Source organism: Cricetulus griseus, chromosome 8 (assembly GCF_003668045.3).
Source record: "Cricetulus griseus strain 17A/GY chromosome 8, alternate assembly CriGri-PICRH-1.0, whole genome shotgun sequence".
Lineage (NCBI taxonomy): Eukaryota > Metazoa > Chordata > Mammalia > Rodentia > Cricetidae > Cricetulus > Cricetulus griseus.
The window spans coordinates 21260769-21283759 of NC_048601.1; the positions used below are offsets into that span (position 1 = coordinate 21260769).

At 52.6% G+C, this 22991-nt stretch overlaps 1 protein-coding gene across 8 annotated transcripts; it reads right to left on the minus strand.

Annotated features, from left to right (window-relative positions):
- Positions 1 to 136: 136 nt before the first annotated feature.
- On the minus strand, positions 137 to 22913 carry Iffo1 (intermediate filament family orphan 1). Of its 8 annotated transcripts, none has more exons than XM_027428306.2 (10): positions 22089 to 22913; positions 18434 to 18494; positions 18222 to 18317; positions 16712 to 16852; positions 16507 to 16512; positions 15523 to 15680; positions 14571 to 14691; positions 14225 to 14320; positions 2688 to 2818; positions 137 to 1067 (listed from the first exon to the last, which is right to left on the minus strand). In XM_027428306.2, the coding sequence occupies exons 1-10, from the start codon at positions 22871 to 22873 to the stop codon at positions 962 to 964; spliced, it is 1701 nt and encodes a 566-aa protein (XP_027284107.1). In that variant the 5' UTR covers positions 22874 to 22913; the 3' UTR covers positions 137 to 961. The 8 variants fall into 8 exon arrangements, with proteins under 8 accessions (XP_027284107.1, XP_027284111.1, XP_027284106.1 ...); XM_027428310.2 differs by having other exon boundaries at positions 15523 to 15704; positions 16507 to 16515; XM_027428305.2 differs by having other exon boundaries at positions 16507 to 16515; positions 22089 to 22912.
- Positions 22914 to 22991: the final 78 nt, after the last annotated feature.

Consider the following 22991-nt stretch of genomic DNA (forward strand, 5'->3'; position numbering starts at 1 on the left):
CTCAGGCTGGGCAGTGGTAGTGCGTGCCTCTAATGCCAGCATTCCCAGCACGGAAGTGGCAGAGGCAGGAGGACAGCCTGGAATAACAACCCAGGGCAGAGCCCCCATCTCGGAAAAGACAAAAACCAGAAAGTGCTTAAAACATTGACACAAAGGTGCTCAAATATTCCTTCATTGCTTTTAGAGATTCCACTGTCAGCTTGGCATGGCTTCTAGTGAGACATCCTGACTTGGTCCCCTGCTTTCCAAGGTCAGGAGAATGATAGCCACAGAGCGTTCCCTCAGCTGATGGCTGGAGAACCGGGGTCCCTGAGCCCCCACCCTCACACCCATGTGCAGGAGGGAGCTTCACCTTTCCCTCCGAGCAGTGTCTGCCTTCAGGACACCGCTCTCAGCCCAGACACTGAGTCCTCTTTGTGTGCATTTCCCCGGGGAAAAGCTACACATTCCCTGTACAGCAGGCAGGAGGGCAGCTGTGAGCTCATGGACACGGGACAGAAGGCCAGGTACCCTGCCTCCCTGCGGTACCCCGCCTCCCTTCGAGGCCTTACTAGGAAGCAAAGCCTTCTCCAGGTGTACGTGATGCGGAAAGTCTGCAGAAAGTCGGGGACTCCCAGATGAGTCTGCTGCACAGTGCCTGGGCCAGTTAGCACCAGAACAAAAGTCCAAGATAGCCAAGGAGAACAGGCAGGTCCCACAATCACATTCCTTACAAACGGAGAAGGGAGGATCACAAGTGTTCTGGCAGCGTTTCAAAGATAGAGAAGTAGCAAACAGTCAGAGTGAAGAAGGCAGGAGTGTCCCAATGTCATGGGGATATCCAGGAAGGGTGGGGCCAAGCCTAGCTCCAGACACCCAGGGAGCCCCGGCGAGGAGACAGCCCCAGGGCCAGGCTTCATGCAGTGGCACAAAAGACCCCCACCCCGGCCTCGGTGAGCTCCAGGGAGCCAGGCACTGGTCCCTATCTCATGGAGCTATCAGATGAGACATGGCAATCGGAGTCCTCAGTTTCGCTTGGCGCTGGCGGCGGGTCGCTAAGCGGGACCGCAGTGAAAGCAGGAGACTTTCTAGAAAAAAACACCAGATGTCACCTTGGGGCAAGCAGGAAGCCCAAGCAGGCCTGCATGCTCGCTCTCCTTTCCATGGCCTTATCTTCTGGGGTGCAGCTGGATGCCAGGCAGGGAAGTGGGTGGGAAGACTTGTCCCCATTCACCTCTATGAGGAACAGTTCCCCTCTTGGAGGCTCTGAGAGGCTCAGAGATCAAAAATGTCTCAAGTCACAGCATGGAGATGCTTCCTGAGCCCACAGTGTGCTGACACCAGGGCCAGCTTCTTGTCCAGCTGTAAAGGGGGTGGGGCTGTCTCACTATGTTCCCAAGGCTGACCCCCAACACTTGGTACAAAGCAATCCTCTTGCTCCAGAGTAGCTGGGATGACAAGCAAAGGCCACTAAACCTACTGAACATGCTGCACACTGTGCCTAGCTTAATGTAATTGGGGGAGTGGGTTGGGGTTTTGTTTTGAGACAGGGTCTCAGTATGCATTCCTGGCTGGCCTGGAATTCACAGAGGAGAGACCCGCCTGGTACTTGTGGCAATCTGTAGGGAGACACCGTAACCACGCCTCCTAAGAGCTGGCTCATCAGGGTGTGGTCAAGGTGATGTCAGGGTGACATGGGAGAGGTGTAAAGGGATAAGGAACGCACAGCTCTTTTCCCTGCTGCTTTGGCTTGCTCTGCTTTCCTGCCGGTTGGCTACCTAATAAATATATCCTGACCATCACGGGCTATGTATTAGTAATTAATCCTAATAGCCGGTGTCTCCCTACAACAATCCACCTGCCTGTGACACCTATGTGCTTGGATGACAGATGTACACCACCACACCTGGCTTACTGTGGTTCCTTAGATTTTACCTGTTGTTGCTGGTTGTTTTATTTTAAGACAAGTTTTTGCTATTGTAGTCCAGGATAGCCTCAAACTCACGGCAGTCTTTTGCTTCAGCCTCCCAAGGCTGGGCTTGCAGACATGTACCATCATGCCTGGGTTACACATTTTTAATATATAATTTATTTTTATTCTGTGTTAATTGGTGTTTGCCTGCATATATGTCTGTGTAAAGGTATCAGAAGCCCTGGAACTGGAGTTACAGACACTCGTGTGGGTGCTGGGAATTGAACCCAGGCCCTCTGGAAGAGCATCCAGTGTTCTTAACTAATGAGCCATCTCTCAGCCCCCAGGTTTTTTTTTTTTTTTTTTTTTTTTTTTTACTCTGTGTGTATGTGTGTGTGTGCACACGCACGCGCATGCTCGAACATACACCAGCACACAGGGTCTCACACAGGCTAGACAAGTACTCTACCACTGAGCTATATTCCCCAAACCCAAATTTACTCTTACACAAGGTCAAATACTTAAATCATGACTTAGACTTTGGATAAAAACCTGCCCCTGTATCTCTTCATTTCTAGCCAGGTTTCGGCTCTCAGACACTGGGGCACTGGTAGGAGTCGTCTGACCACCAGGGCAGGGAGAGGAAGCTATCAATCTGGGCCACACCTATAGGTGACTCCAAAGGACAGCTCCACTTGCAGATGTGACCTGGTCACCGGCCACTGGGCTGGGGCGAGGGCCAATCAGAGCAGGTCCTTACCGGTCCCCCGAATGCGTGATCAGGGCAGGTCCTTACCGGTCCCCCGACTGTGTGATGAGGCGGCGGCAGGTCTCCATCTGCACGTCCAAGCCCCGTTTCATGCTGCACATCTCCATGTACTCGTGCAGGTGGCGGTTCATGTCATTCTTGGCTGTGGCCAGCTCCAGCTGCAGAAAAGTAGGGCAGGGCAGGATGAGGAGGTTAGCAAGCCCAAGGCAGACAGGGGATTAGAGCCCAGCTGGGCCCCGGAGGCCAGGCAGCCATGGTTAAAAGCTTGGCCTTCAAAAGAAAGCAAGCAGGTGGCAGAAACACCAAGTCCACCACAACTGCCTGTTTTCCCTGGGATTGGGGACAGTTACTGGCAATCTAACGCCAGGCCCTCACTCTGGCTAGGCAAGGGCTCAGGACAGTGCTCCACTCAGCCCTTTCCTGGGAGTCTCTACACTGTCCCCCACCCCCAGAAACAGCTAAACGCCTGGGTTCCTTTTAAGAGAGCAGTAAGAGCACACACAGTACAGCGAGCACACCCAGAACTCCAACACTCAGGAGCCAAGGACAGTCTGATATAAACCTAAGACCTAAATAGTAAAATCTGGTCTCAAAAAAAGGGGAAAGAAGCCGGGTATGGTGCCGTACACCTTTGATCCCAGTGCTCGGAAGGTGGGAGCAGAAGGATCAGAAGTTGAGGGTCAGCCTGTTCTATTGCATGTTTGAGGCCAGCTTGAACTACATGAGAGACTGTCTCAAAAAAATAAATAAATAAATAAAAAATAAAAAGTCAGCAGATGCACCTCTGTGAGGAAACTTGCCTAGCGTGGGTCCCGGCTTCAATTCCTACAGCTCCCTAAAGTGAAAGACAAGGAAAGGGTTCCTTGTGGACAGGGCTGAGTAAACTCCACTGGCATGAGCAGAAACAGTGGTCTATGGGATGCTTTGCTCCTTCCTGGGTTTCTCTGCCTCAGCTCACCCTGGTTCTCTGGGCGGTACACTGGCCTTCCTCAGTGATGCAGAGCTCAGTTCCTAAGGGTAGGCAGAGTCCTGCTCATCTCTCCACCTCTGCTGCCACCAGCCCTCCCTGGATCTAATTCACTGTGAAGTAGCCCAAAGATTCACTGAAATGGAGGAAACCTGGCTGTGTTTTTACCATTGCACTCTTCATTTTCTCACCCATTCCTCCACGTAAGAGAGATGTCCATACTGAGTGGTGACAAAATATATCCTAACTTCAGAAATTCTGCATGGAAGAAATGGGGTCCCTGCATCAAGAAGTCTCCACCCCCACCCCCCACGCCACCCCAGAGCTGCCTCTGCAGCCAGGTTTGGAGGCAGAGAAAAGTGGGCTGAGGCGGAAAAGTATCTAGGCCAGAGACAATCTGCTGCCTCTCTTTGTTTTGGGTACAAAGGCCAGGGGCCAGAAGGGGAGAACCAAACTGCTCTGGGGTGATTGGCTTGGCTGCCTGAGAGCAAAGGGAAGGCAGAAGAGTGTTTGTGAAATGTGTGAATAAGCACTGGAGGAAGCCGCCCGCAACAAACGTGGTCGGGACAGCGGTGGGAACTGGCACAAAGAAGGAAATGAGCCTCGGGAGCTGACAAAGAGGACAGCCAGGACGCTGGCATTCTGGGTCATCTGGTGGATGGCTGGCTTGTAAGCCGGGGTGGAGATGGCTTGAAAGGCTTGCTTGTTCCCACAACAGTCTGTGCTACCAGTGAGAAAAATATGACACTCCAGGTCAGAGATCAGCTGCCACCTACACACACACACACACACACACACACACACACACACACACACACACTTACTTCCTGAGGAAGACTGCAGGGAACAAGGCTAGATAGAACCCATTATTCCAGGAGACAAAAGTGAAGCAAAAATGGTCTCTTAAAGCACAAAGCAGCACTACCAACAGTGGTCTCTTCCAGCCTATATATCACCCTAGTTTACACATTGAAGGGAAAGATGTACATTCTAGAACATTTTCAACAAGTCAGCCCCCAAATTCCAGACTCAGCATGGGAGATCAGAGCAGTAGAGGTAGATGGAGGAGATAGAGGGGCCAGGGCCATGGAAGAAAACTCCCACCTGTCATCAGCTTTACCATCCAATAATGGGCAGCTCTACCTCAGTAACACTGAGAGATTAAGGGCCATACAGACAAAAGGAACTTTTGCCACAAAGCTACCAAGTGAACTTTCTTTACCTTTCTCCTCAAGTCATTCTTCCAGGAAGGACAGAAGTCACACAACTTAGAAACAACTTCAAAACCATGTGGCCCCTTCAGATATATATAGATATATGTGTGTGTGTGTGTGTGTGTGTGTGTGTGTGTGTGTGTGTGTGTGTGTTTTGAGACAGAGTTTCTCTGTGTAACGGCATTGGTTGTCCTGGAACTTGATCTATAGACCAGACTGGCCTCAAACTCACAGAGATCTACCTGTCTCTGCCTCCCGAATGCTGGGATTAAAAGCGTGTGCCTCAGCCGGACGTTGGTGGCGCATGCCTTTAATCCCAGCACTCTGGAGGCAGAGGCAGGAGGATCTCTGTGAGTTCTAGACCAGCCTGGTCTACAACATCTAGTTCCAGGGCCGCCTCCAAAGCCACAGAGAAACCCTGTCTCAAAAAACAAAACAAAAATAAATAAATAAATAAATAAATAAATAAATAAATAAAATCCTGCGCCTCCACTGCCCGGCTCAGAATATTTTTAAAGACAAGGATTATGTAGCCCAGGCTGGCCTCAAACTTGTTATGTAGCTAAGATGATGGTGGCCTCTGATCCTCCTGCCTCTACCTCCCAAGTGTTAGGACTATAGGCTGGCACTACCACACCCGGTTTCATGTGGGCTAGGATCAAACTCAGGCAGGGCTTCATGCACATTGGGCAGGCATTCTACCAACTGAGTTACACAGTCCCAGCCCAGGATGTCTCACCAGATCACGGCTACAGCTAGGCACCTGTGGTCTGAGGTTTGCACCACATGGCAGCCCCAGTCACTGAGCTAAGGTGAAACTCATACTTGACTAAAGGCACGGAATCTGAAAGGGGTGGGTACAACCCAGGAGGAAAGTCGGCGGAAGCAATAAGAGGTGTCAACAGGCAATGGTCACTTTTCCCCAGACAAGTCTCAGCTGGAAGCAGCACACGGGCTGGGTGTCTGAAACTCAGAAGTTTCCTGGGTTAAAAACAAAAGCCCTGGTTTTTCTTAGGATAGTATGTTCATTTGATGTGTGCTGGGACACTGAGAACACAGGAAAATAACTTCCAAAGTTTGTTCTCAAAATGCAGACAGGGTGAACCTTTACAGGGCTTGCAGGGAGGCTGATACAAGAGGTCTCCTGCCTCATTCACCCATCAGAGTCCAAGACACAGTCCTCACACAGCCCCACCCAACCAACTGTCCTCCGACGGTGACCTCCTCCCTACAAACCTGCCTGCAGCCCAGAAGGACAGTCAGAGCCCCAGCTCCATAGCCATTTGTAAAGGACTCCCCAGGCTCAAAAACAAAAGGGAGACTCCTCCAGGAGCTCACAGGCTGAGCCAAGGAGGCAGGAGTGCTCCGGCACTTAGGGTGTCCGGGTGATAATGCACAATATGTATGATGTGTCAACCTGCCAGATCCTGTCCTAAGCGCCACGTGTCTATCTGATCATCCTAATAACCCAGCCTGCGGGGAGAGACATGCACATCTCCTTCTGACAAATAAAGAGGCAGGCCCAAGCTTAGCATGGCAGTACACATCTGTAACCCAGCACTCAACAGGCAGAGCAGGAGGATTGACTGCCTCCTATTCCAGGCCAGTTTGGCTACACAGAAAGACCCTGTACTGATGCTAAGAGAGATGGCTCAGAGTTAAGAGCACTTCCTGCTCCTGGAGAGGACCCAGGTTTGCTTTCCAGCACCCATGTCAGGCTCACAGTCGCCTGTGAACACCAGCTCCAGGGGATCTGATGCCCTCTTCTGGCCTCCAGGGGCACGTGCGCGTGCACACACACACACACACACACACACACACACACACACACACACACACACACACACACATACACTTACTTACTTACTTCCTGAGGAAGACTGCAGGGAACAAGGCTAGATAGAACCCATTATTCCAGGAGACAAAAGTGAAGCAAAAATGGTCTCTTAAAGCACAAAGCAGCACTACCAACAGTGGTCTCTTCCAGCCTATATATCACCCTAGTTTACACATTGAAGGGAAAGATGTACATTCTAGAACATTTTCAACAAGTCAGCCCCCAAATTCCAGACTCAGCATGGGAGATCAGAGCAGTAGAGGTAGATGGAGGAGATAGAGGGGCCAGGGCCATGGAAGAAAACTCCCACCTGTCATCAGCTTTACCATCCAATAATGGGCAGCTCTACCTCAGTAACACTGAGAGATTAAGGGCCATACAGACAAAAGGAACTTTTGCCACAAAGCTACCAAGTGAACTTTCTTTACCTTTCTCCTCAAGTCATTCTTCCAGGAAGGACAGAAGTCACACAACTTAGAAACAACTTCAAAACCATGTGGCCCCTTCAGATATATATAGATATATATGTGTGTGTGTGTGTGTGTGTGTGTGTGTGTGTGTGTGTTTTGAGACAGAGTTTCTCTGTGTAACGGCATTGGTTGTCCTGGAACTTGATCTATAGACCAGACTGGCCTCAAACTCACAGAGATCTACCTGTCTCTGCCTCCCGAATGCTGGGATTAAAAGCGTATGCCTCAGCCGGACGTTGGTGGCGCATGCCTTTAATCCCAGCACTCTGGAGGCAGAGGCAGGAGGATCTCTGTGAGTTCTAGACCAGCCTGGTCTACAACATCTAGTTCCAGGGCCGCCTCCAAAGCCACAGAGAAACCCTGTCTCAAAAAACAAAACAAAAATAAATAAATAAATAAATAAATAAATAAATAAAATCCTGCGCCTCCACTGCCCGGCTCAGAATATTTTTAAAGACAAGGATTATGTAGCCCAGGCTGGCCTCAAACTTGTTATGTAGCTAAGATGATGGTGGCCTCTGATCCTCCTGCCTCTACCTCCCAAGTGTTAGGACTATAGGCTGGCACTACCACACCCGGTTTCATGTGGGCTAGGATCACACTCAGGCAGGGCTTCATGCACATTGGGCAGGCATTCTACCAACTGAGTTACACAGTCCCAGCCCAGGATGTCTCACCAGATCACGGCTACAGCTAGGCACCTGTGGTCTGAGGTTTGCACCACATGGCAGCCCCAGTCACTGAGCTAAGGTGAAACTCATACTTGACTAAAGGCACGGAATCTGAAAGGGGTGGGTACAACCCAGGAGGAAAGTCGGCGGAAGCAATAAGAGGCGTCAACAGGCAATGGTCACTTTTCCCCAGACAAGTCTCAGCTGGAAGCAGCACACGGGCTGGGTGTCTGAAACTCAGAAGTTTCCTGGGTTAAAAACAAAAGCCCTGGTTTTTCTTAGGATAGTATGTTCATTTGATGTGTGCTGGGACACTGAGAACACAGGAAAATAACTTCCAAAATTTGTTCTCAAAATGCAGACAGGGTGAACCTTTACAGGGCTTGCAGGGAGGCTGATACAGAGGTCTCCTGCCTCATTCACCCATCAGAGTCCAAGACACAGTCCTCACACAGCCCCACCCAACCAACTGTCCTCCGACGGTGACCTCCTCCCTACAAACCTGCCTGCAGCCCAGAAGGACAGTCAGAGCCCCAGCTCCATAGCCATTTGTAAAGGACTCCCCAGGCTCAAAAACAAAAGGGAGACTCCTCCAGGAGCTCACAGGCTGAGCCAAGGAGGCAGGAGTGCTCCGGCACTTAGGGTGTCCGGGTGATAATGCACAATATGTATGATGTGTCAACCTGCCAGATCCTGTCCTAAGCGCCACGTGTCTATCTGATCATCCTAATAACCCAGCCTGCGGGGAGAGACATGCACATCTCCTTCTGACAAATAAAGAGGCAGGCCCAAGCTTAGCATGGCAGTACACATCTGTAACCCAGCACTCAACAGGCAGAGCAGGAGGATTGACTGCCTCCTATTCCAGGCCAGTTTGGCTACACAGAAAGACCCTGTACTGATGCTAAGAGAGATGGCTCAGAGTTAAGAGCACTTCCTGCTCCTGGAGAGGACCCAGGTTTGCTTTCCAGCACCCATGTCAGGCTCACAGTCGCCTGTGAACACCAGCTCCAGGGGATCTGATGCCCTCTTCTGGCCTCCAGGGGCACGCGCGTGCGCACTCACTCACACACACACACACACACACACACACACACACACACACACATACACTTACTTACTTACTTCCTGAGGAAGACTGCAGGGAACAAGGCTAGATAGAACCCATTATTCCAGGAGACAAAAGTGAAGCAAAAATGGTCTCTTAAAGCACAAAGCAGCACTACCAACAGTGGTCTCTTCCAGCCTATATATCACCCTAGTTTACACATTGAAGGGAAAGATGTACATTCTAGAACATTTTCAACAAGTCAGCCCCCAAATTCCAGACTCAGCATGGGAGATCAGAGCAGTAGAGGTAGATGGAGGAGATAGAGGGGCCAGGGCCATGGAAGAAAACTCCCACCTGTCATCAGCTTTACCATCCAATAATGGGCAGCTCTACCTCAGTAACACTGAGAGATTAAGGGCCATACAGACAAAAGGAACTTTTGCCACAAAGCTACCAAGTGAACTTTCTTTACCTTTCTCCTCAAGTCATTCTTCCAGGAAGGACAGAAGTCACACAACTTAGAAACAACTTCAAAACCATGTGGCCCCTTCAGATATATATAGATATATGTGTGTGTGTGTGTGTGTGTGTGTGTGTGTGTGTGTGTGTGTGTGTGTTTTGAGACAGAGTTTCTCTGTGTAACGGCATTGGTTGTCCTGGAACTTGATCTATAGACCAGACTGGCCTCAAACTCACAGAGATCTACCTGTCTCTGCCTCCCGAATGCTGGGATTAAAAGCGTGTGCCTCAGCCGGACGTTGGTGGCGCATGCCTTTAATCCCAGCACTCTGGAGGCAGAGGCAGGAGGATCTCTGTGAGTTCTAGACCAGCCTGGTCTACAACATCTAGTTCCAGGGCCGCCTCCAAAGCCACAGAGAAACCCTGTCTCAAAAAACAAAACAAAAATAAATAAATAAATAAATAAATAAATAAATAAATAAATAAAATCCTGCGCCTCCACTGCCCGGCTCAGAATATTTTTAAAGACAAGGATTATGTAGCCCAGGCTGGCCTCAAACTTGTTATGTAGCTAAGATGATGGTGGCCTCTGATCCTCCTGCCTCTACCTCCCAAGTGTTAGGACTATAGGCTGGCACTACCACACCCGGTTTCATGTGGGCTAGGATCACACTCAGGCAGGGCTTCATGCACATTGGGCAGGCATTCTACCAACTGAGTTACACAGTCCCAGCCCAGGATGTCTCACCAGATCACGGCTACAGCTAGGCACCTGTGGTCTGAGGTTTGCACCACATGGCAGCCCCAGTCACTGAGCTAAGGTGAAACTCATACTTGACTAAAGGCATGGAATCTGAAAGGGGTGGGTACAACCCAGGAGGAAAGTCGGCGGAAGCAATAAGAGGCGTCAACAGGCAATGGTCACTTTTCCCCAGACAAGTCTCAGCTGGAAGCAGCACACGGGCTGGGTGTCTGAAACTCAGAAGTTTCCTGGGTTAAAAACAAAAGCCCTGGTTTTTCTTAGGATAGTATGTTCATTTGATGTGTGCTGGGACACTGAGAACACAGGAAAATAACTTCCAAAATTTGTTCTCAAAATGCAGACAGGGTGAACCTTTACAGGGCTTGCAGGGAGGCTGATACAGAGGTCTCCTGCCTCATTCACCCATCAGAGTCCAAGACACAGTCCTCACACAGCCCCACCCAACCAACTGTCCTCCGACGGTGACCTCCTCCCTACAAACCTGCCTGCAGCCCAGAAGGACAGTCAGAGCCCCAGCTCCATAGCCATTTGTAAAGGACTCCCCAGGCTCAAAAACAAAAGGGAGACTCCTCCAGGAGCTCACAGGCTGAGCCAAGGAGGCAGGAGTGCTCCGGCACTTAGGGTGTCCGGGTGATAATGCACAATATGTATGATGTGTCAACCTGCCAGATCCTGTCCTAAGCGCCACGTGTCTATCTGATCATCCTAATAACCCAGCCTGCGGGGAGAGACATGCACATCTCCTTCTGACAAATAAAGAGGCAGGCCCAAGCTTAGCATGGCAGTACACATCTGTAACCCAGCACTCAACAGGCAGAGCAGGAGGATTGACTGCCTCCTATTCCAGGCCAGTTTGGCTACACAGAAAGACCCTGTACTGATGCTAAGAGAGATGGCTCAGAGTTAAGAGCACTTCCTGCTCCTGGAGAGGACCCAGGTTTGCTTTCCAGCACCCATGTCAGGCTCACAGTCGCCTGTGAACACCAGCTCCAGGGGATCTGATGCCCTCTTCTGGCCTCCAGGGGCACGCGCGTGCGCACTCACACACACACACACACACACACACACACACACACACACACACATACACTTACTTACTTACTTCCTGAGGAAGACTGCAGGGAACAAGGCTAGATAGAACCCATTATTCCAGGAGACAAAAGTGAAGCAAAAATGGTCTCTTAAAGCACAAAGCAGCACTACCAACAGTGGTCTCTTCCAGCCTATATATCACCCTAGTTTACACATTGAAGGGAAAGATGTACATTCTAGAACATTTTCAACAAGTCAGCCCCCAAATTCCAGACTCAGCATGGGAGATCAGAGCAGTAGAGGTAGATGGAGGAGATAGAGGGGCCAGGGCCATGGAAGAAAACTCCCACCTGTCATCAGCTTTACCATCCAATAATGGGCAGCTCTACCTCAGTAACACTGAGAGATTAAGGGCCATACAGACAAAAGGAACTTTTGCCACAAAGCTACCAAGTGAACTTTCTTTACCTTTCTCCTCAAGTCATTCTTCCAGGAAGGACAGAAGTCACACAACTTAGAAACAACTTCAAAACCATGTGGCCCCTTCAGATATATATAGATATATATGTGTGTGTGTGTGTGTGTGTGTGTGTGTGTGTGTGTGTTTTGAGACAGAGTTTCTCTGTGTAACGGCATTGGTTGTCCTGGAACTTGATCTATAGACCAGACTGGCCTCAAACTCACAGAGATCTACCTGTCTCTGCCTCCCGAATGCTGGGATTAAAAGCGTGTGCCTCAGCCGGACGTTGGTGGCGCATGCCTTTAATCCCAGCACTCTGGAGGCAGAGGCAGGAGGATCTCTGTGAGTTCTAGACCAGCCTGGTCTACAACATCTAGTTCCAGGGCCGCCTCCAAAGCCACAGAGAAACCCTGTCTCAAAAAACAAAACAAAAATAAATAAATAAATAAATAAATAAATAAATAAATAAAATCCTGCGCCTCCACTGCCCGGCTCAGAATATTTTTAAAGACAAGGATTATGTAGCCCAGGCTGGCCTCAAACTTGTTATGTAGCTAAGATGATGGTGGCCTCTGATCCTCCTGCCTCTACCTCCCAAGTGTTAGGACTATAGGCTGGCACTACCACACCCGGTTTCATGTGGGCTAGGATCACACTCAGGCAGGGCTTCATGCACATTGGGCAGGCATTCTACCAACTGAGTTACACAGTCCCAGCCCAGGATGTCTCACCAGATCACGGCTACAGCTAGGCACCTGTGGTCTGAGGTTTGCACCACATGGCAGCCCCAGTCACTGAGCTAAGGTGAAACTCATACTTGACTAAAGGCATGGAATCTGAAAGGGGTGGGTACAACCCAGGAGGAAAGTCGGCGGAAGCAATAAGAGGCGTCAACAGGCAATGGTCACTTTTCCCCAGACAAGTCTCAGCTGGAAGCAGCACACGGGCTGGGTGTCTGAAACTCAGAAGTTTCCTGGGTTAAAAACAAAAGCCCTGGTTTTTCTTAGGATAGTATGTTCATTTGATGTGTGCTGGGACACTGAGAACACAGGAAAATAACTTCCAAAATTTGTTCTCAAAATGCAGACAGGGTGAACCTTTACAGGGCTTGCAGGGAGGCTGATACAGAGGTCTCCTGCCTCATTCACCCATCAGAGTCCAAGACACAGTCCTCACACAGCCCCACCCAACCAACTGTCCTCCGACGGTGACCTCCTCCCTACAAACCTGCCTGCAGCCCAGAAGGACAGTCAGAGCCCCAGCTCCATAGCCATTTGTAAAGGACTCCCCAGGCTCAAAAACAAAAGGGAGACTCCTCCAGGAGCTCACAGGCTGAGCCAAGGAGGCAGGAGTGCTCTGGCACTTAGGGTGTCCGGGTGATAATGCACAATATGTATGATGTGTCAACCTGCCAGATCCTGTCCTAAGCGCCACGTGTCTATCTGATCATCCTAATAACCCAGCCTGCGGGGAGAGACATGCACATCTCCTTCTGACAAATAAAGAGGCAGGCCCAAGCTTAGCATGGCAGTACACATCTGTAACCCAGCACTCAACAGGCAGAGCAGGAGGATTGACTGCCTCCTATTCCAGGCCAGTTTGGCTACACAGAAAGACCCTGTACTGATGCTAAGAGAGATGGCTCAGAGTTAAGAGCACTTCCTGCTCCTGGAGAGGACCCAGGTTTGCTTTCCAGCACCCATGTCAGGCTCACAGTCGCCTGTGAACACCAGCTCCAGGGGATCTGATGCCCTCTTCTGGCCTCCAGGGGCACGCGCGTGCGCACTCACTCACACACACACACACACACACACACACACACACACACACACACACAGAGTGCAAAGCTGAAGTGCAGCTCACACCCATAATCCTAGCAAATGGAGACAAAAGGACCAGGAGTTCGAGGCCAACCTAGACTACAAGACAAGTACTTGTAAATAAATACATATATACGAAAATAAACAAACCAAAAATAATGAAACAGGCACTCAGATCAAGGGAGCCAGTATTGGTGGCACACGCCTTTAATCCCAGCACTCAGGAGGCAGAGGCAGGTGGATCTCTGAGTTTGAGGCCAGCCTAGTCTACAGAATGAGATCCAGGACTACACAGAGAAACCCTGTCTCACCCTCCTCTCCCCTAAAAAAAATTAAGAAAGAAAAGAAAGAGCCAGGGGCTGGTAAGCAATGGATCAGCAGGTAAAGGCACAAGCCACCAAGCCCAACAACCTAAATTTGATCCCTGGGACCTACATGGTAGAAGGAGAGAACTCACTGCAAGCTGTCCTCTGACCTCCACACACACACCATGGCAGGCACATGCTCTCCCCGCCACATACATACATACATACATACATACATACATACATACATACATGTAAACAGAAAAGAAAGTAGGAAGACAAAAGGTTCATTCTAAGTGGTGACAGAGCCAAGATTTGAACCCACATCTATCTGCGTCTAGATCCTGAGGTCTCAAGGGCCCATTAGAGCTACCAAAACTGGGGTGGGGTGCACTCCTCCTGTCAACAGGTGGAAGGTCCTGGTCTTGGGCTCTGGCTGGGAGGAGGCCAGCCAGCAGCACACCTCCAGCCTGGTTTGTGAGCCCTGGGAACAGAGCCCCTGCCAAACCCCTTACCTCTATCTGGTCAATGGTCTCCTGGTACTCCTTCTCCCGGGTTTTGAACAGAGATTCGGTATCTTTAATCACCTTCTCCAGACTGTCCTCCTGCTGCTGCTGCAGAGAGGGAAGCGAGGGGCAGCCAGCCAGAGAGGAACAGGAGAGGGGCATTCCGAGGGCAAGGCGGGGAGAGAGAGAAAGTCTGGTTAGAGGAAAAGGGAAGAGAGAGGAGCAGACAGGAATGGGGAGGAGCCAGGGGAGGATGAGAGCCACACTGGGGACAGAGCATGAGAAGGGGAGGCAGACAACGTGGCAGGACACAGAGGCAGAGCCTGAGGGGCCTAAGGCCAGGAGGGGAGGTTACCTCTCCCTGGGCCTCTGTGGCTGCCATGGCATAGCCTGAGAAATCCTCCCAAAGCAGCAAGGTCTCCTCAGTCTCCTCCCAAGTCAGGCTGTCACAGTCGTCCTCAAAATCATATTCCCTCCTAGAGACAGGGAACCCGTGTGTCAAGGGCGCTGGGGCCTCTGATTGGGCACAGGGCACTATGGGAGCTCCGGCCTCGGGGGACTGGGCACATCTGATGAGGGCAGCTGGGCCTCAGAAGCCTTGGTGGGGGGTACTTGGGTGCATGTGGTGAGGGTAGCTAGGATGGACCTGTGGCCTGGCCTCAGGGACCTGGTAGAAGGGCTGGGGCACATCTGGTGAGGGCAGCTGGGGCACATCTGGTGAGGGCATCTGAGGCACATCTGGTGAGGGCATCTGGGGCATATCTGGTGAGGACAGCTGGGGCACATCTGGTGAGGGCAGCTGGGGCACATCTGGTGAGGGCAGCTGGGGCACTTCTGGTGAGGGCAGCTGGGGCACACATCTGGTGAGGGCAGCTGGGGCACTTCTGGTGAGGGCAGCTGGGGCACACATCTGGTGAGGGCAGCTGGGGCACATATCTGGTGAGGGCAGCTGGGGCACACATCTGGTGAGGGCAGCTGGGGCACACATCTGGTGAGGGCAGCTGGGGCACACATCTGGTGAGGGCAGCTGGGGCACACATCTGGTGAGGGCAGCTGGGGCACATCTGGTGAGGGCAGCTGGGGCACACATCTGGTGAGGGCAGCTGGGGCACACATCTGGTGAGGGCAGCTGGGGCACACATCTGGTGAGGGCAGCTGGGGCACACATCTGGTGAGGGCAGCTGGGGCACACATCTGGTGAGGGCAGCTGGGGCACACATCTGGTGAGGGCAGCTGGGGCACATCTGGTGAGGGCAGCTGGGGCACACATCTGGTGAGGGCAGCTGGGATGGACCTGTGGGACTCACAGCTGGCTGAGCATGCGCTGCATCTCCTCGTTGATGCTGAGGGCTGTGCTCTCCTCCTCGTCCCCCTCAGGCTGGCGGGGCCCGTCACTCTCCGACAGGGAGGTGTCCTCCTCCACAGCAGCCTTGCGCTCCCGCTTCCGCCCCCCCATGGCCGGGACCTTAATGGGAGACAAGTGTAGAGACTACAGAGGCGAGGCCGGGTGCATGAGGAGAGGGTGGGCAGGGAGGCCGCGGGGTGGAGCAGGGCCAGCAGGAAGGGAGGGGCAGACAGAAGAGAGACACAGTTACATGGCAGGAACAGAAACAGGAGACTCACTAAGACATGGGCAGACACAGACAGGGCAGAGCTGCAGACGAAAAAGGAAGGAGAAACAGAAAATAGAGCTAAGTAAGACAGGAGAGACATGGCTTGTGGCGACTACATTAAGATGTGTTTAGTGGGGGCTGGAGAGATGGCTCAGCAGTTAAGAGCACTGGATGTTCTTCCAGAGGACCCAGGTTCAATTCCCAGCAGCCACATGGCAGCTCAGAGCCCTCCATAACTCCAGTTCCAAGGGAATCCAATGCCCTCTTCCGGCCTCCTCGGGCACTAGGCACGCATGTGGTGTACAGACATGGAGGCAAAATACCCATACACATAAAAATACATCTTTAGAAAAAGAAAGAAGTTTAATGGCTACAGAGGGATTGGGTTTTGTTTAGTTTTGAAGTCTTTCTCGTGAAAGAACTCAAACTGAAAACAGTTCTGGGCTTCGAAGAGGACGTTTGTGTTTGCAGAGAACCTGAATCACGTTCAGATCTGGAAGGCCAGTGGGAGAAGGAAAAGGACAAATCAACGAGGAAGAGACTAAGAACGGGAGGAGAGGAGCAAGGAAAGCAGAACAGGAAGAAGACGTCTGGCTGAAGGGCTCAGTGGTTCAAAACTGAGGGAGGGATGCTTAGAGACGGGACCGGGACAATAAGCTTGCGTGAGGTCACACTAACCAGCTTCTTCTATGGAGAAAGCCAGAGAAAAGATGAAAGGAGCGGAGAGGAGAGAAGCAGACAGAGGAGGGGGGAGGGGGAGATGGAGTTAGAGATGGCTTCCAAAACCTCTGTTTGAGGCTGTCCCTCGCCACCCAGCCTAGTCCCACCGCCATCCATGGCCTGAGCAGCCTCTGCAGCTGTGGACAGCAGGCCTCTCTCTCACCTGGAACATCTGGATCATGTCCTCACAGTTGCGCTGCTGAGCCAGGTCACACAGCTTGGCCGTGATGTCGATGCGCCGGCAGATGTCCATGTCCACCTTCATGGCCTTTTCCTGGATCTTGGTGTCCAGCTCTGTTAGATTCTGTACCAAGAACACAGACAAGAGTGAGGAGGCACTCAGCACCCCCCAGCCGGAACTGATAAAGCCTCAGCAAGATTGTCACCCTTTGTAGCACACCATTGTGGCCTCCTCCACAAAGTCCCTGACCTGCTGGATGAACATCCCTTTTCCCAGGGGCCCATCCTGCCACTCTGTGCACATCCACAGGGCAGCTCATGACACCGGCTCCCCAGGCAGGACAGACCCGGGAGAGCCAGGCCTGAGCTAGGATAAGCAGGATCTCTCTTGAACCAACCACAGGTTTTTTTGTTTGTTTGTTTTTTGGGTTTTTTTGTTTTGTTTTGTTTTTTCAAGACAGGGTTTCTCTGTATTGCTTTGGAAGCTGTCCTGGCACTCGCTCTGGAGACCAGGCTGGCCTCGAACTCACAGAGATCCGCCTGCCTCTGCCTTCCGAGTACTGGGATTAAAGGTGTGCACCACCAACGCCCGGCTCAACCACCAGGGACTTACTAAAATGTAAGTCCCTGGAGATGAAAGACAGCACCGGGATAACTAGGACAGCCAGGTGGTGGTGGCACACGCCGTTAATTCCAACACTCAGGAAGCAGAGGCAGATGGATCTCTGTGAGTTCAAGACCAGACTGGTCTACAGAGTAAGTTCCAGGACAGCCAGGGCTACACAAATGAAACCCTGTCTCGAAAAACAAAAGAAAAACATGGAGAAAGGACTGGAACAATGACAAATGACACTTATGTCACTTGTCTAGCACTAAGACAACCCTGAGCAGTCTTTCCCACTAATTTCCACATCCCTCAGATGAGGCCAGAGAGGAGGCAGGATGGGGAAGGAAGAGGCTCAGGACCACACAGCTACGAGTGGCAGAACTCACAAGGGAGCTTAGGCAGCTGGCTCCAGAGTCGTGCTCATGTTGGGGCCCTAAAAACGGCTCCGCTTCATTTGCCCTCCACTGTCTCTCTTGTCTCTTGCCTATTCCTTTACTCACTCTACACACCCCCCCCCCCTCAGGTCAGCTGGACCCAACAGGGGCTCCCACAATGTGGTGTACTACACGCACATTCTGTTTTGTTTTGTTGTTTTTAAACATAGTTGGTGCTGGCCTTGAACCCCTGTCTGTCTGATGCCTCCACCTCTCAAGGGCAGGGGTTACAGATGTGAGCCACTGGAGAGCAGAGCTGTGCGTTCACTAACTACTTAACAACCTCGGAGACAGGACAACAGCTTCTTTGTCTACTGAAAGAAGACAGTGGCGAAGAGCAAAGCCTGGAAGCAAGGGGAAGTGGGGGAGAAGGTGGCACCAGGACACTGAAGGGCCAAGGGCAGCAGACTGTCTGAGGGTAACTGAGAGCCATGTGGGAACCCTGAACTCACGTTACTCATGAGGCCCTTGAAGACCACCAGCTCGGCTTTCAGCTGCTCGACCTTCATGGCTAGCTCCTCTTGGCAGGCATCGGCCTCCTGGGCCTCCTACAGCCAGGAGGAAACACGGACATGATGTCAATGTGGACAAGGGTATGGGAGGGACAGGGTGAGGGCTGAGCGGTGCCACAGGGAAGCAGGGGCCGTGGGGGGACCACCCTCACCTCCTGGAGCTCATTCACTCGCTCTTGCAGCTGTATCCGCACTGTGTACTCCTCTTCCCACCTGACAGACATCGGGGGAGGGGGAGAGAACATAGCCTAGAGTCCCTCCTGCCACTACAGCTCATGTCCCTCCCTCTTAGGCCCAGGCTTCAGATCCCAGGTCTGGCTCCCTGACGGGAATTAGTTAAGAAGAGAATGTATGGGCGGCCAGCCAGTGGGCAGCTGCAGCTGTTGAGTGGCTCCAAACTTCCTGACAAGGGCTGAGCTCACCAACTGCCTGCCCAGGACCCCTGGACCATGTACCAGGACTATATTTAACAACAAGTGCCCTCTGCAGTGCCCATCCCCATGTGGGTCCAGTTCCGCCAGCTGTCTGGCTGGATTCATCCCCCATCTCCTGCCCACACCAGGTCCCCCCCTCAACCCAGTCTCCCACCTTCAGCAGTACAGATCCGGTCTCCCGCTCCTGCCCGCACAGAACAGAGCTTGTTAGCCTGCTGCCCTGCCTCCTGGGTACCATTTAAACCTGTGAAAGCATCTGCAGGACACAGGCTGGATCAAAAGGTGCTCAGCAGCCTCGTGGGGGACAAAGTCCTTCCCCACCCAGCCCCTTGAAGTGAGCTGTAAGAAGGTCACGGGGCTGGCGTGATGTCCCCCAAGCAGCGTGAAAGAAGTGGCCTTCAGAAGCTAGGGATTGATTGCTAAGGAGTCACACCCAAGGGACAGGGAACTGGAGTGTAGGAAGGCCCCTCTAAGCAGCATAGCATCTCTCAACCAGAGTTCAACCCAAAGCTCGCCAGGTGCTTGGTAAAGACACTTGCCATGGGGCAGAGCCTGTGGGGTATTACCCAGGGCTAAGGGCACATTCCACCTTGTCACTGAGATGGAAGGTGGGGTGCCATATGGCCCTGTAGGTTCAGAACCCGAGGCCGGACGCAAAGCCTTGGTGCATGAGCTCATCGCTTCTGGCTGTGTTCTGCATAGGATTCTTCTGGCCTCAGAAAGGAGGGCAAGGGAGCTGAAGGAGAAGGCTCAAAATGAGATCAGTGGGAAGGAAGCAGCAGAGGACAGCCTCTGCAGTCAGGAGGTCTAAGCCCTCTGTGGCCCTTCCCTCCTCTCCCCTGCCCCTCACCCTCTCAGGTTCCATGTCCCTGCTCTCCCAAGTTCTGCACTCCCAGCCGCACTGCAGTGTTCCTAATAATAACTCCCCAGCTGCCCCTCCCAGCTGGCTGGGGGAAGAGGCGGCCAGCCTCGCCACCACCCTGCAGCTGACCATGCAGCTCGGCTCTTGGACTCCCTCATCCTCTACCCCTTCCCTGCCAGCCCACCCGCCGCCCCCACCGCCACCCCCACATCTGCTTCTCCTTTTCCTGGCAATGACAGACCCTGCTAGCCTCAAGCTAAACACTTTCTTAGAGGAGACCTTCATCTCTGCTGGGCCTTGGTTTCTTCATCTACAAGGTGCAAGTATGGGAAGTGGTTGCCCGTGTGCCCAGAGTCTGCGAGTCTCTGGAGGGAGCCCACAGGACTGACAAGAGGTTAAACCCCTGGCCAAGATGCATCAGGAAGAGCCAGAGATCCTATTTGATAATGAACTAACTAAATCCGAGTAATACATGAGAATGTTAAGGCAAGATGACGATTAATGAGATCACACCGGGTAGAAGGTCTGAGAATGAATCATCGGGAGGCTCATGAGGATTCTGTTTGCTCTCCACCCAGACACATAAATGGCTGCAGTATGATGACTTCCATCCAACTCTCTCTCACCTTTCTTCATTTTTTGCAAGGTTCCCATAACTTGGGTAGAATTTGGGCAATTACTGTACATCCTGCATTTACCAGAGGTCTCTCCTACAAATAAATCCTATCTCTGAGTGGAATAAAAAAGGCAGGGGTCATTCTTGTGTTGGAAAACCTGAACCCCAAGAAAAAGGTCACACAGGCAAAAGAGCTGACAATAGGACTTGGGGGTGGGGCTTTGCTCATGCCCAGTTTGGTACTCAAGCTCCCCATGCTGTCCAGGCTAAAGATGGGGCGCATGGTGTTGCTATAACAAGCGCAGAAGGCAGGCAGGGGCTCTGGGGTGGAAGGGTGTCACATACTGTGCAAGTCTAGTCACGGGGCCACTGCACAGTAACGTGCTGCAGGGTGATGAGCTAATCAATCCCAGGGAATAACTCTTTGCTGCCCTGGACAGCTGCACCAAGGACAAATACCCTCTGTTTTAAACGATGCTCTGGAGAAGAGCAGCTGTTCCTAGGATTATAGCAGAACTCTAGAACTGTCAAGTGTTTCATCGCCTATATTAAGCCCTGTGGGGGCAAAGCTAGGTGCAGCCTAGTTCTGGGTGGTACCTAGATGCTGGGGCAACTAAAAGCCCAAAGATAATTATAACATGGCCACAGTCATGGAAGTCAGAGGGAGGACTGAACTTCAGAAAGCGCAGACACACATAATCGGGCGGATGCTAACAGCTTCCCAGGGCCTCCAGACGGTCCCACACACAGCTACCCAGACAGCAACCCTTGCCACCTTGGCCTTCACAGGCAGTCCAGGCTGGCCCGAAAGGGTCACATTAGCTATGATACTGAGGCCCCAAGCCTAGGCCTCCCTGACTGCCATCCTCTTCCTCCTCAGCCACGGCCTGGTCAACCTCCAAAGTCCTCACTCTGCCTGTGATTCTGTCCTATCGCCTGGTTACCACCCACCCTGGTACAGAGCCAGCATTCCAATGTGACATCCCTTCCTCCTAACTCTTGTGCCAACCTGTTAGGGACGGGGTTCCTCTCAGATAGCCAAACCTTCATCCTCAGAATACACTGGGCTGGTCCTGAGATACTCTATTACTGTAGGGTGTGCCCATGTTCCCAAGTTTTTCTTATTCCATCCCCCTGCTGGCTCTCTGTTCACAACTCTTCTGCGACAGCCTCCCTACCAGTTCTATAACAACTACCATCCCTCCTCCTCGTCCTAGGAGAGCCTGTACCCTTTCTGGTCTTTCTTTCCCTGTTTGTTTAACTGTCCCACGCAATGCTCTCAGGTTCTGAGAGCATTGAGCCTTGAGCCTCTCAAATGGGACCAACATGAGACCTGGGCTTCCTTTAAGGGAAACCTTGGGCAGAAGCAGTCCCTTCCTCACTCACTCACTCCAATTTCACTTAATTTTCCTCCAAAATTAAAACTACATCCTTCACCTCAAGTGTGGAGTTTATATCCTGAAATTGCCCCAAGGTCTGAGGCGGGCCAGACACGACCCCACAGATGCAGTGCTCTCTCGGTCGGACACGTCTCCCTTTCATACCACACAACACCCCACAGTTATAGCAGAGTCATGCAAACACTACAGCCTGCATAAGACAGAGAGACATGCCCGAAGAAAAGCATGAATTCCCAGTGTTCTTCTAGAAAGCTTCTAGTCACAAGCCTGATGAGAACTGTCTGCGGCTTCTGGGGCCCCTGCATCCATCCATCCATCCATCCATCCATGCATCCATCCATCCACCCATGCATCCATCCAACTGCTGCCCCAGCAGGAGCCATGGTTGTTGGGCCCCGAGTTCTCCGGCCTGGGAACCCCCACTAACTCCCCGCCCAGCCGTGTTTATTATGTGTGGCATGTCTTGAACCTTGTCCCTACTTTCCTGGTCCCTACCTTCTCTTGTACTCGTCCCGCTCTCGCTTCACTTTGGCCAGCACGTTGTACAGAGCGCGGATCTCGGGGGTGATGGTGTCGATCTGAACGCCCACCCCGTCAGGGTGTACCCACGACAGGCCAGGCCCTTGCACCAGCGTGGGTTCCAGTCCCGGTCCAAGCCGGCGGGCGTGTGAATAGGACCAGATGGTGCCGGGCATGAAACGGGTCGACGAGGAGAAGGCGGTGGAGGTGGAGGTGGAGGTGGAGGTGGAGGATGACGACTGGCAGGCCGCAGAGGAAGCGAGGGGTCCGGCCGGCGAGCGGGCGGGGGAGCCCAGTACCCGCGCTGACGGGGGGCACACAGCGGCTGGCCGGGAGCTCAGGGGCAGCCCCAGGGGCCGGATCGGGCTGATGAAGCCGGTCTGTACCGCCTGGTCGCGGCGGGCCAGGCCCCGCCTGCCCTGCTTACCCTCCTCCAGAGCCTGCTGCAGCTGCTTCTCCAGCAGCCGGTTCCGGCGCTCTAGCTCGTGCACCTTGGCTAGGAAGCAGCGAAACCGGAGGTTCAGAGTCTTGAGCACGTTGATGTTGGAGCCCAGGTCGTTGCGGAGAGCCATGGCTGCAGGGGGAGCCGGACCAGGCCCAGGAGGCGAATAGGCAGCGGGGCCCACCGAGGCAAGCGGAGCCGGGGGCAGGTCCCCTCCCCCGGCAAAGTGGTCCCCTCCCAGAGGGTCCCCCAGCGGCCCGGCCAAGCCCTGCTGCTCCTGCTGTAGGAGGAAGAGATTGGGACCGAATAACGGATTCATGGCTGCGCCTTCTGCTGGGAGATGGAGACCAGTGCAGCGGAGGGCGAGCATAAGAGCCAATGAGGCGTCTGCCGGATACGAACAACCAATCAGACGTCCCGGGAGGAGGGCAGAGGTC